Source organism: Salvelinus fontinalis, unplaced genomic scaffold, assembly GCF_029448725.1.
Source record: "Salvelinus fontinalis isolate EN_2023a unplaced genomic scaffold, ASM2944872v1 scaffold_1232, whole genome shotgun sequence".
NCBI lineage: Eukaryota > Metazoa > Chordata > Actinopteri > Salmoniformes > Salmonidae > Salvelinus > Salvelinus fontinalis.
In genome coordinates this window covers 25,716-40,472 of record NW_026601441.1, presented here as the reverse complement: position 1 = coordinate 40,472, position 14,757 = coordinate 25,716, and the positions used below count along the sequence as shown (strand labels likewise).

General features: G+C 40.2%; 1 protein-coding gene across 1 annotated transcript; it reads right to left on the bottom strand.

Annotated features, from left to right (window-relative positions):
• Window positions 1–3,084: 3,084 nt before the first annotated feature.
• LOC129848852 (zinc finger protein ZFP2-like) lies at window positions 3,085–13,465 on the bottom strand. Its single transcript, XM_055915946.1, has 2 exons — window positions 12,751–13,465; window positions 3,085–5,052 (listed from the first exon to the last, which is right to left on the bottom strand). The coding sequence occupies exons 1-2, from the start codon at window positions 13,061–13,063 to the stop codon at window positions 3,674–3,676; spliced, it is 1,692 nt and encodes a 563-aa protein (XP_055771921.1). The 5' UTR covers window positions 13,064–13,465; the 3' UTR covers window positions 3,085–3,673.
• Between the last annotated feature and the right edge of the window lie 1,292 nt (window positions 13,466–14,757).

The following is a 14,757-nucleotide window of genomic DNA, read 5'->3' as shown; positions in this document are numbered from 1 at the left end:
ATAAAAAATTAAAAAAAAAAAAAATCTATTTGAATCCCATCTACAGCTACCATCTAAGATATTAATTTCCCTCCACAAGGGGGCGGACATGTAACGTTTCCAAAACGGGATAGTATTGTCCATGTAACGTTTCCAAAATGGGATAGTATTGTCCAGGTAACGTTTCCAAAATGGGATAGTATTGTACATGTAACGTTATGCCCCCTTGTGAGTTAATAGTATTGCATGCTGTAGCAGGCTATATAAAGAGGAAGACCTCCGTTGACGATTCAGTTCGTTGTAACATCTCGTCTGGACAGGTCACCGTCCTTAGTTAGTTAGTTAGTTAACGTTAGCTAGTTCATTCTCACAAAAGTGAGAACTGCTCTAGATTGGAAACTTACGTTAATGAGTGTAAAGCCATGTTGGCTTTATGGAAACGATATACAATATATGGGAAATAATATAGTTGAGGGAAATAATCCAAACCTAGTTGTGCCTAGTTAGGACATAACGTTAGCTAGCTAGATAACGGTACTGTACTGTAGCTCATACAACGCCGACGGTCAAACCCGGAAGAACCAATACAGTATGAGGTGAAACGGTGAACTGACGTTGAATCATAATTAAGTTAATAAAAATGTATTAGTGAAACTTAAAAAACAGTATATGGCAAATTAAATATATTATGCGGAATACATTACGGAATATTGTACATCATATTAAATATATTACTCTATTGTTATCATATAGAAACATCATGGAATATTGTACATCATAGTAAATATATTACGGTATTGTTATCATATAGCAACATCATGGAATATCGTACATCATATTAAATATATTACTCTATTGTTATCATATAGAAACATCATGGAATATTGTACATCATATTAGCATCAACATACATTATTGTTTCATTCAATTTCACATAAGGATATTTCATATTTAAAAGTACAGAAGTCAGAACCCATCACCTGCTATGTAAAAGAGACAGAAGAATGCACAATGGTCAATGCTATCTGGGATCCTTGGGACATCCCTACCCTAAACCCTAACCTTAACCATTTTAAATGTCAACTTCAACAGGCTAGGGACGTCCCAAGGATGTATCTCTATCTGAAAATACATGATTTAAGTGATTGATAGTTGGTATTCAGCAGTCATAAAGCCTTATTTACTTTAATGAACTACTAAAATAGTGATTTTGTCAAACAGCATAGACAGCAACTCTACACTTTATTGACTGACTGATCCATTCATCCTTCCATCCCTCCTCAGCCTTCCTCTCCTCTAAAGACCCAGTGAGGGTGGAGCTCAGTCAGAGAGCTGTTGAGGGACTGGTTAGGAAGAACAATTCTACAGCCAGAGAGGTGAGAGGTCACACATGGTTTAGATGGTAAATATTTATGTCCCCTTAGTGGTTCATCACGTCAGCAAAAGGGAATATGTTCCATCATCTATGTTTATTTACATTAGTGCAAATTGTCCACTCATATTGGTGTAATTTCTCACCCCATTTGGCTGTATGAAAGTTAATTTCCCCTCAGGCACACACATTTGTTCTTTGCTATTATGAAGGTCATTTGTGTAGAATGTACTTTTCCCCACTCATTCACCCCACCTCTTTAAGTTGCTTATTTATATTCAGTGGCCTGACTGCGTCCAGACTGTCAAAGGCCCATCCTGTTAGATCTGAACCTAATGGAGCTTGGAGTGATCTGATGACAGAAGTTACATTTAGGTGCCAGGTGTAACTGAGGCCATAGATGCTCCACATCCATTACTTTGAGTGTTTTATATAATATGACTAAATATGTTTCTTTCTGTGTTGCAAGGGCAGTCAAGAAATGGAACTGCAAGGCCACAGAACATGACATAAGCAGAGCTGTGGGAGACCACCTCAAGCCCCTGGTAGAGCCGGGGGTGGTGTTTACCACTCCACCACGCCTTCAGCAGGCTGGAAAAGTGGGATTGACACTGATTTTCATACTAAGATGGACCAAGAGTCTGTTGATATTTTTAAATCAAGCTTTATTTATAAAGCACATATCAGACATGGATGCAACACAATGGCTTCACAGAAAAAAACTAAGAAAATAAACAGAAATATTTAGAAACACAAACATAAGAGGATAAAAAACAATAATACCAACTTAAAGACTAATGAGCATCCTAAGGAAATGCCATTGATTAAAATATTAAAATATCCAATCCAAAAATATAAGCTTGTTTTTTAGGAGGGGCTCTGAAAGACACTATGGGGGTGTCCAATGAAAGTTGACTAGTAACAACAACTGGGACCTAAAAGACACTCACCATAAGACCCACTAAATCTGCCAAAGAAGAGGAAAACAAAAGAAAAACCCACAATAAACTTAAAGACAGGAAGAAAACCAAAAAGGTGGAGCAACTAAAGGTGTTGACTCTCCACATCTATCAAGACAACTGGAGCACTGGGCCAGACACTCTTAAATAGAACCTGGACCAGCTCAGGTGAAACACCTTCCCACTAACGAGATGGACAAGCCAGCACAGGTGTAACACATACTGACTAACGAAGTGACACTTATCAGTGCATCCTACGTGCTAACGAGCTATACGTGCTAAAGTCCAACCTCGAAACATAAATGGAAAAACCAAAGACTAACTAACACCTTAAGAGTTTGCTCACCAACAACAGAAAACAACTTCCATTTCACATTATAATCAACTACAATGCTTCACCTTCACCAATATAAACATGGTGTCTGTCTAACAACAATTAAAAACAATATTTATTTTTCCCACAAAGAAACCTAAAACTAACTAGCTTCTAGAACTCTCTTTCCCTTGAAACGAGCCCAAACAAAACCCATCTCCAATAGGGAAAAACGTGCAGTCAAAATAGTGACCCATGGCAACGCACTGGCTAAACGCAAAACTTGCTGACTGCCCACCCTTGAGACAATCAGTAACCAACTCCTGCAATATCCGTAGTAACTTTCCACCTTACTTCTCTCTCTCTTTTCAGGGTTCACTCGATAGGCATGTTGTTGGATCGGGCCCCAATGTCTAGCATTTGGGTTAGCACATCTAAGAATGAACGATTGTTAATAAAAATTGATTATAGAACAATTTATTATACTGCTTTCATGTGTGTATATACACAAACATCTGCAACAATTATCATATTACATGTATTTTTTTAAAACAAGCAGCTTTTTCAACTTGTAGAAAACAGCTAGCTACATTTTGAAGTGCTGCATTTTGATTAAAGTGGGTCACCAACACAGTAAGTGTAACACAGCTCTTTTTTTGTTAGTCACTTTTTGTTAAATAATACTCTTTCAATTCAGAGCCTGGATTTTCCCCTGAAGCTAATATCCATATCATGCTGCAATCAATTGAACAGGGTAAACGATAAGGATAAGGTAGAACATCATTAAAATACTCCTTCTACAATGTTAAAACATTCTATATTGTGACATCATTAAAATACTCCTACTACAATGTTAAAACATTCTACATTGTGACATCATTAAAATACTCCTACTACAATGTTAAAACATTCTACATTGTGACATCATTAAAATACTCCTTCTACAATGTTAAAACATTCTACATTGTGACATCATTAAAATACTCCTACTACAATGTTAAAACATTCTACATTGTGACATTAATTCATTGATATCATGAAACAACTTCTTCATGTATGCATTTTCTGATGTTTGATCAAACACCTTTTATTAGAGTATCTCTTGTCACATTGATCACAGCTATGAGGTTTCTCTCCTGTGTGTGTTCTCTGGTGTCGAATCAGATGACTTGATGTAGTAAAACTCATCCCACATTGATCACAGCTATAAGGTTTCTCTCCTGTATGTGTTCTCTGGTGTGAAGTCAGCTGGCTAGATGTAGGAAAACTCTTCTCACAATGATTACAACTATAAGATTTCTCTCCTGTGTGTGTTCTCTGGTGTATAGTCAGAGAGCTTGATGTAGAAAAACTCATCCCACATTGATCACAGCTAAAAGGTTTCTCTCCTGTGTGTGTTCTCTGGTGTGGAGTCAGATGGCTAGATGTAGTAAAACTCTTCCCACATTGATTACAGCTATAAGGTTTCTCTCCTGTGTGTGTTCTCTGGTGCACTGTCAGAGAGCCAGATGTAGTAAAACTCTTCCCACATTGATCACAGCTATAAGATTTCTCTCCTGTGTGTGTTCTCTGGTGTTTAGTCACAGAGCTAGATGTAGTAAAACTCTTCCCACATTGGTCACAGATATAAGGCTTCTCTCCTGTGTGTGTTCTCTGGTGTACATTCAGAGTGCCAGATGTCTTAAAACTCTTCCCACAATGATTACAACTATAAGGTTTCTCTCCTGTGTGTGTTCTCTGGTGCACTGTCAGAGAGCCAGATGTAGTAAAACTCTTCCCACATTGATCACAGCTATAAGATTTCTCTCCTGTGTGTGTTCTCTGGTGTATAGTCAGAGAGCTTGATGTAGTAAAACTCATCCCACATTGATCACAGCTAAAAGGTTTCTCTCCTGTGTGTGTTCTCTGGTGCACTGTCAGATAGCCGGATTTAGTAAAACTCTTCCCACATTGATCACAGCTGTAAGGTTTCTCTCCTGTGTGTGTTCTCTGGTGCACTGTCAGATAGCCAGATGTAGTAAAACTCTTCCCACATTGATCACAGCTATAAGGTTTCTCTCCTGTGTGTGTTCTCTGGTGTTGAGTCAGATGGCGAGATTGACCAAAACTCTTCCCACATTGACCACAGCTATAAGGTTTCTCTCCTGTGTGTGTTCTCTGGTGTTGAGTCAGATGGCAAGATTGACCAAAACTCTTCCCACATTGATCACAGCTATAAGGTTTCTCTCCTGTGTGGATTCGCTGATGAATTTTAATGCCTGATGAGGTGAATCTCTTCCCACAGTCAGAGCAGCAGTGAGTTCTCTTCCCTGTGGATCTCTGCTGGTGTTTATTGAGGCGTTCTGATCTGGAGAGACTCTTCTCTGCCTCGTCAGCATCATGAGGTTGTTGAGGCTCCCCAGAAGATCCACGATAGTCCCGTATCTCTCCTGTGCGAAGAACAAAGTCAGATGATTAAAGGCCCACAACAATGGAAATCCACTGTAAAAGGTGATGCCAACAGCGTAGCCATGATGTTGTACAACAATTGACGTCTGTAATGAATGTTAAAATTATTTGACAATTGTCTTAAAATGAGCAAGAATAGTCTTATTTTAGTAGTAACATCAATGATTGTAGACTAGAAATAAGTTATTCATGTTGTTGAAACTCTAAGCAGTGTGCCAGACGACTTTTGGTCTCCAATATAGGCCCCTTTCTGTGTTTAATAAAATTGCGGCACAAGGGCGATGCGCACACAATTTGATTGCAGAAACACCTCCCCGCTAATGAGGAAACCGATAGTAATGGATGTAGTATATCTGCTAATGAGGAAACCACAAGTTATGGATGTAGTATATCTGCCTGGAGCAAAAATGGTGAGCAAAGCTTTTAGTTTTTCACAATGTATTCTGAATGTGAATGGGGGAAAACTCAGGGGAGTAACCTCTATTTCCAGGTTGATTATGAGTACATTTCACACTACTTTGGATTATAATTGTAAGGCTCGTTTGAATGTCCTGCTTAATATAAATGTTTGCTACAGTATTAAAAATTATGTGTAATTATTGAAGAACCGCGTTAATGACAGTATACATTTGGGTGTTGCTAATAAAGTTAAGATTTCTTTGTATTTCACCTTTATTTAACCAGGTAGGCCAGTCGAGAACAAGTTCTCATTTACAACTGCGACCTGGCCAAGATAAAGCAAAGCGACAAAAAAACAACAGAGTTACATACACTTGGGATAAACAAACGTAGAGTCAATAACACAATAGAAAGTCTATATACAGTGTGTGCAAATTGAGTAAGGAGGTAAGGCAATAAATAGGCCTTAGTAGCGAAGTAATTACAAATTAACACTGGAGTGATAGATGTGCAGATGATGATGTGCAAGTAGAAATACTGGTGTGCAAAAGAGCAAAAAAAGTTAATAAAACATGGGGATGAGGTAGGCAGTTGTATGAGCTATTTACAGATGGGCTGTGTACAGCTGCAGCGATCGGTAAGCTGCTCAGATAGCTGATGCTTAAAGTTAGTGAGGGAGATATGTCTCCTACTTCAGCGATTTTTGCAATTCGTTCCAGTTATTGGCAGCAGAGAACTGGAAGGAAAGGCGGCCAAAGGATGTGTTGGTTTTGTGGATGACCAGTGAGATATACTTCCTGGAGCGCGTTCTATGGGTGGGTGTTGCTATGGTGACCAGTATTCTGAGTTAAGGCGGCCTAGCAAAGACTTATAGATGACCTGGAGACAGTGGGTTTGGCGACGAATATGTAGCAAGGGCCAGCCGACGAGAGCAGTGGTATATGGGGCTTTGGTGACAAAACGGGTGGCACTGTGATAGACTGTATCCAGTTTGCTGTGTAGAGTGTTGGAGGCTATTTTGAAAATGAAATCGCCGAAGTCAAGGATCGGTAGGATAGTCAGTTTTACGAGGGTATGTTTGGCAGTGTGAGTGAAGGAGGCTTTGTTGCGAAATAGGAAGCCAATTCTAGATTTAATTTTGGATTGGAAATGCTTATTATTAGTCTGGAAGGAGAGTTTACAGTCTAGCCAGACACCTAGATATTTATAGTTGTCCACATATTCTAAGTCAGAACCGTCCAGAGTAGTGATGCTAGTCGGACGGGTGTGGGCAGCGATCGGTTGTTGATTGATCGGTTGTTCTTATCGGCTGTTGAGTCTGCTGATAAGAATATGGTGATTGACAGAGTCAAAAGCCTTGGCCAGGTCGATGAAGACGGCTGCACAGTACTGTCTTTTATCGATGGCGGTTATGATATCGTTTAGTACCTTGAGCGTGGCTGACGTGCACCCATGACCAGCTCTGAAACCAGATTGCATAGCGGAGAAGGTACGGTGGGATTTGAAATGGTCGGTAATCTGTTTGTTAACTTGGCTTTCGAAGACCTTAGAAAGGCAGGGTAGGCTAGATATAGGTCTGTAACAGTTTGGGTCTAGAGTGTCACACCCTTTGGAGAGGGGGATGACCACGGCAGCTTTACAATCTTTAGGAATCTCGGACGACACGAAAGAGAGGTTGAACAGACTATATATATGTATATACACTGCTCAAAAAAATAAAGGGAACACTAAAATAACAAATCCTAGATCTGAATGAAATATTCTTATTAAATACTTTTTTCTTTACATAGTTGAATGTGCTGACAACAAAATCACACAAAAATAATCAATGGAAATCAAATTTAGCAATCCATGGAGGTCTGGATTTGGAGTCACACTCAAAATTAAAGTGGAAAACCACACTACAGGCTGATCCAACTTTGATGTAATGTCCTTAAAACAAGTCAAGATGAGGCTCAGTAGTGTGTGTGGCCTGTATGACCTCCCTACAACGCCTGGGCATGCTCCTGATGAGGTGGCGGATGGTCTCCTGAGGCATCTCCTCCCAGACCTGGACTAAAGCATCCTCCAACTCCTGGACAGTCTGTGGTGCAACGTGGCGTTGGTGTATGGAGCGAGACATGATGTCCCAGATGTGCTCAATTGGATTCAGGTCTGGGGAACGGGCGGGCCAGTCCATAGCATCAATGCCTTCCTCTTGCAGGAACTGCTGACACACTCCAGCCACATGAGGTCTAGCATTGTCTTGTATTAGGAGGAACCCAGGGCCATCCGCACCAGCATATGGTCTCACAAGGGGTCTGAGGATCTCATCTCGGTACCTAATGGCAGTCAGGCTACCTCTGGCGAGCACATGGAGGGCTGTGCGGCCCCCAAAGAAATGCCACCCCACACCATGACTGACCCACCACCAAACCGGTCATGCTGGACCAGGATGTTGCAGGCAGTAGAACGTTCTCCACGGCGTCTCCAGACTCTTGTCACGTCTGTCACATGCTCAGTGTGAACCTGCTTTCATCTGTGAAGCATTGGAAAGGCTTTTCTCCTCTGTATCCTCTCATGAGCTATTCGTGAAAATCTATTTTTGGGAGCAGAAAATGCTTTTCTCCTGTGTGTATTCTCTCATGCCTTTTCAGGTTAGTTAACATGGTAAACTCTTTCTACACTGGGAGCATTGGAAAGGCTTTTCTCCTGTGTGTATCCTCTCATGAGCTTTCAAGTGCCCTATCTTAGTAAAACTCTTTCCACACTGGGAACATTGGAAAGGCTTTTCTCCGGCGTGTGTCCTCTCATGCAGTTTTAGGTTCCCTAACCAGCAAAAACTATTTTCACAGTGGGAGCAGTGGTGTTGTCTCACTGGTTTGGGCGTCTCTGGGTCTGGTTCCCCTGAAGGATTCTTCCCGCTGTCAGAGTGAGAGTCTGGTTCCTCTCCTTGCAAAGACACACAGAGTATGTCGTTAAACAGAGACCTAAATGAAACCTCCACATGATAAAACTGTCTTCCTATGAGGTTTAATCTAGACTAGATCCCTCAATAAAAGAGCAGAACTGGTCATCACAGAGTGGCTGTAGTGCTTTGCATGCTGGGTAAATCCATTTTAATTCAATACATTTTTGACAGCATCCCTTTTGATTTAAAACAATCTTTCCTTACATGTTTGACTATGGAAGAAGTGGTAAGAAAGTGACTTAATGTAACTGAATGTAAAAACATTCATGAGATTTACATTACCAGTCAAAAGTTTGGACACACCTACTCATTCAAGGGTTATAATTATTTGTTTTACCATTTTATCTACATTGTAGAATAATCGTGAAGAAATCAAAACTATGAAATAACACATATGGAATCATGTAGTAACCAAAAAAAGTGGTAAACAATTCTAAATATATTTTAGATTTTTCAAAGTAGCAACCCTTTGCCTTGATGACAGCTTTGCACACTCTTGGCATTCTCTTAACCAGCTTCACCTGGAATGCTTTTCCAACAGTCTTGAAGGAGTTCCCACATATGCTGAGCACTTGTTGGCTGCTTTTCCTTCACTCTGTGGTCCAACTCATCCCAAACCATCTCAATTGGGTTGAGGTCAGGTGATTGTGAAGGCCAGGTTATCTGATGCAGCACTCATCACTCTCCTTTTTGGTAAAATAGCCCTTACACAGCCTGGAGGTGTGTTGGTTCATTGTCCTGTTGAAAAACAAATGATAGTCCCACTAAGCGCAAACCAGATGGGATGGCGTATCGCTTCAAAATGCTGTGGTAGCCAGACAGGTGTGTGCCTTTCCAAATCATAACCAATCAATTTAATTTACCACAGGTGGACTCCAAACAAGTTGTAGAAACATCTCAACGATGATCATTGGAAACAGGATGCACCTGAGGTCAATTTCAATTCTCACAGCAAAGGGTCTGAATACTTATGTAAATAAGGTATTTCTGTTTTTTATTTTTAATAAATGTTGAAAAAATTCTCCAAACCTATTTTCTCTTTGTCATTATGGGGTATTGTGTGTAGACTGATGAGGATTTTTATTTATTTAATCCATTGTAGAATAAGGCTGTAACGTAACAAAATGTGGAAAGACTTAAGTGACAAAAAAAGGGGGTTAAAGACTTAAAGACATGTAAAAAAATAGATATAATTTTTTACATCTCTTAGATATAAGACAGACACTTCAGAACAAACTTCCTTTAGATGTTCTGGGGGAAACAATACTACTATGGTTACTGTTGTTCCATGTTGTGAATGTTATCCAATGTGTTACTATGGTTACTGTTGTTCCATGTTGTGAATGTTATCCAATGTGTTACTATGGTTACTGTTGTTCCATGTTGTGAATGCTATCCAATGTGTTACTATGGTTACTGTTGTTCCATGTTGTGAATGCTATCCAATGTGTTACTATGGTTACTGTTGTTCCATGTAGTGAATGCTATCCAATGTGTTACTATGGTTACTGGTGTTCTATGGGTTACAGCAGTATGGACAAATATTTTTTGTTGATACTTCCATGGGTCTTACAGTTCAAAATCAAATAGCAAAATGATCCTTGGTATAACCTTCTTAAAACAGTACAATACAGGGGAAGCCCTTCATGTTGTTTAAATCTTCTTAAAACAATTCCATATAGCTTAGAAGAACCTCCCCCTCAGACAGGGCTTAGACAGTTTTAACCCATTACAATCTGAGACTTACATTACTCTGAAACTAGTTATCCTGGGATCTAACATTACTCAGACTAGTTATCCTGGGGAATAGTTTTAATACATTTGCAAAAAATCTAAACCTGTTTTTGATTTGGCATTAATGGGTATTGTGATGGCATTATGGGCTATTGTGATGGCATTATGGGGTATTGTGTGTAGATTGATGAGGATTTAAAAAATAATAATCAATTTTAGAATAATGGGATGCCCAAAAAACGATACCGATAAATTTTAGCGGCCTTTTAACATTCTAGTACAGTTAAAAAGTTAAACACACACACGGACGCAGCGGTCTAAGTCACTGCATCTCAGTGCAAGAGGTGTCACTACAGTCCCTGGTTCCAATCCAGGCTGTATCACACCAGGCCGTGATTGGGAGTCCCACAGTAGTTCTCTGTTATTGGTGTAGAGAGGAAGACAAAGGACAGGGATCCCACAGTAGTTGTCTGTTATTGGTGTAGAGAGGAAAACATAGGAAAGGGATCCCACATGTGGATAGGAAGACAGAAATGATCATTATTACTGGAAAATATTCATTTAAAATCCAGGTATTGAACAACTTTAGCTCTCTAGGTCAAGCCAGTAGGCTACAGTAGGGTGTAACTCTCTAGGTCATGCCAGTAGGTTACAGCAGGTTGTATCTCTCTAGGTCATGCCAGTAGGTTACAGTAGGTTGTATATCTCTAGGTCATGCCAGTAGGTTGTAACGCTCTAGGTCATGCCAGTAGGTTACAGTAGGTTGTATCTCTCTAGGTCATGCCAGTAGGCTACAGTAGGTTGTATCTCTCTAGGTCATGCCAGTAGGTTACAGTAGGTTGTATCTCTCTATGTCATGCCAGTAGGTTACAGTAGGTTGTATCTCTCTAGGTCATGCCAGTAGGCTACAGTAGGTTGTATCTCTCTAGGTCATGCCAGTAGGCTACAGTAGGTTGTACATCTCTAGGACATGCCAGTAGGCTACAGTAGGTTGTAACTCTCTAGGTCATGCCAGTAGGTTACAGTAGGTTGTATCTCTCTAGGTCATACCAGTAGGCTACAGTAGGTTGTATCTCTCTAGGTCATACCAGTAGGCTACAGTAGGTTGTATCTCTCTAGGTCATGCCAGTAGGCTACAGTAGGTTGTATCTCTCTAGGTCATGCCAGTAGGCTACAGTAGGTTGTATCTCTCTAGGTCATGCCAGTAGGTTACAGTAGGTTGTAACTCTCTAGGTCATGCCAGTAGGCTACAGGAGGTTGTATCTCTCTAGGTCATGCCAGTTGGTTACAGTAGGTTGTAACTCTCTAGGTCATGCCAGTAGGTTACAGTAGGTTGTAACTCTCTAGGTCATGCCAGTAGGTTACAGTAGGTTACATCTCTCTAGGTCATGCCAGTAGGCTACAGTAGGTTACATCTCTCTAGGTCATGCCAGTAGGTTACAGTAGGTTGTATCTCTCTAGGTCATACCAGTAGGTTACAGTAGGTTGTATCTCTCTATGTCATACCAGTAGGCTACAGTAGGTTGTAACTCTCTAGGTCATGCCAGTAGGTTACAGTAGGTTGTATCTCTCTAGGTCATGCCAGTAGGATACAGTAGGTTGTAACTCTCTAGGTCATGCCAGTAGGCTACAGTAGGTTGTATCTCTCTAGGTCATGCCAGTAGGTTACAGTAGGTTGTATCTCTCTAGGTCATGCCAGTAGGATACAGTAGGTTGTATCCAAGTAAAACAATTATCAATCCAATGTGGAAAGAAGTTTCGTAATGATTAAGTTATGTGGACACGTGACATACCGACAACTTTGATAAAAACACTATAGGAGTTGTCTCCAGATCGCTATGCATATTCATGTTAGTAGCTTAGCATCTCTCTCCATTGAATACAGGCGGTGCATATTCATGCTAGTAGCTTAGCATCTCTCTCCATTGAATACAGGCGGTGCATATTCATACTAGTAGCTTAGCATCTCTCTCCATTGAATACAGGCGGTGCATATTCATGCTAGTAGCTTAGCATCTCTCTCCATTGAATACAGGCGGTGCATATTCATGCTAGTAGCTTAGCATCTCTCTCCATTGAATACAGGCGGTGCATATTCATGCTAGTAGCTTAGCATCTCTCTCCATTGAATACAGGCGGTTGACGACAAAAACCCTCATAGAATATAAACAATAGATTACAATAATAAGATGAATCCACCAATCCAAAGAAAGGGTAGGCGGGAGATAGACAACCCACAGTGCCGCTTTGTGGACAACGACTCCCCTTGTTTGGGCGGCGAGACGTCTTGTCAGTATATCCATAATCTTTGGTGTAGCCTACCCAACTCTCACATGGCACTATTGGGGGGCACGGTGTGTAGTAAAACATCACTACATGCCGTGCCCCCCAGTCTGCGGTCAGCAGATAGACCCTTCTCAAATATATATGTTAAGTCACTTTTTGGAAACGGAACGGAGAAAACAAGGGGTAGCTTGTTCTCTATGTCGTCTGATTCTAGACATATCAGTCATCATCCTGGGCCCTCCGTTGAAAAGGTATTGACGAGCCAACTCTGAATATCCAAAGTTAAAAACACATTTAAGGCGGTACTTACTGGTGTTAATCAGATCTCCTATCTCCACCTCTTCATCTTTCAATGTGACAGTAATCTCCCCTTCCTTCTTCACTCCAAAAACTGCATCCTCCTCTTTCTCTTCCTCCTCTTCTTTCACTGTAACATCCTCCTCCTCCTCATTCACTCTGAACGCGTCTTCCTCTTCTTTCACTGAAACGTCTTTCTCTTCTTTTTTAACTGTGAAATCCTCTTCTTCCTTCTCCTCTTTCACGACAATGTTCAGCCCCAGAGCTTCTTTCTCCGTCCAGCAGACCTCTTCTTTAACAGGAGGGGAGAAGCTTATTGACCTCATGGTCGGGGATGTTAGCTAGCTAGCTATCATTAGCGACTAGGCTAGTGGTAACTTAACCAGCCAGCTACTATAGCTGACTAATACAAAATAACGTAATATTAAATAGGTTAACAAGTAGATACGACCTAAGTGTGTCGAAAACACAGTAGCTAATATACACCGAAAGCGTATAAATAGCTTGAATCTTTCGGCTATGTTGGCTAGCAAGCTACCGAGGTGGTTGACGAGCTGTTTATGAAGAACCGTCCACTAGATTATACGTCACGCTGGCAGCGTCGCCTGAAAGACGCACATCGCCGTCTGCTGACTGGAGGGGAAACGCAGTTGAGGATCATATTTTATTTTCAGACAAAGATTATTTTAAATGGATTTAATTAAATAATACAATAATATTGAGACATACAAAGACAGGAATGTGTTGATTGATTAGTACGAATAAAAATCGTTACTACAGCACATTTAAGGCAGTTACATTAAGTCAAATTAAATCGAAATAATTAGCCAGCTACTCTAGGTCTATACTGCTCCTACATGGTGTAACAATACATCATGTAGATGTATATGATGAACAGACTAGGTCTATACTGCTCCTTCATGGTGTAACAATACATCATGTAGATGTATATGATGAACAGACTAGGTCTATACTGCTCCTACATGGTGCAACAATACATCATGTAGATGTATATGATGAACAGACTAGGTCTATACTGCTCCTTCATGGTGTAACAATACATCATGTAGATGTATATGATGAACAGACTAGGTCTATACTGCTCCTACATGGTGCAACAATACATCATGTAGATGTATATAATGAACAGACTAGGTCTATACTGCTCCTACATGGTGTAACAATACATCATGTAGATGTATATAATGAACAGACTAGGTCTATACTGCTCCTACATGGTGTAACAATACATCATGTAGATGTATGTAATGAACAGACTAGGTCTATACTGCTCCTACATGGTGTAACAATACATCATGTAGATGTATATGATGAACAGACTAGGTCTATACTGCTCCTACATGGTGCAACAATACATCATGTAGATGTATATAATGAACAGACTAGGTCTATACTGCTCCTACATGGTGTAACAATACATCATGTAGATGTATATGATGAACAGACTAGGTCTATACTGCTCCTACATGGTGCAACAATACATCATGTAGATGTATATAATGAACAGACTAGGTCTATACTGATCCTACATGGTGTAACAATACATCATGTAGATGTACACTACCATTCAAAAGTTTGGGGTCACTTTGAAATGTCCTTGTTTTTTAAAGGAAATCAAATTTTTTCATTTATTTACCTGTTTTTGCTTTGTCATTATGGGGTATTGTGATGTCATTATTGGGTATTGTGTAGATTGATGATGGAAAAAAGTTATTGAATCAATTTTAGAATAAGGCTGTACCGTAACAAAATGTGGAAAAAGTGAAGGGGTCTGAATGCTTTCCGAATGCACTGTATATATAGGGGCAGTACTTAGTGACATCACTTCATGAAACAGGAGGTACAAATATATAACATAGTTTCACAGTATCAACATTCAATGTATCAAAATATATGACCAAGCTGGAAGTGGAAACGCCAGCCCAGCCACAATCCTAGAGGTTCACTGATGATCAACCTCCTCCTTCACATCTGACTCCTGATGATCAACCTCCTCCTT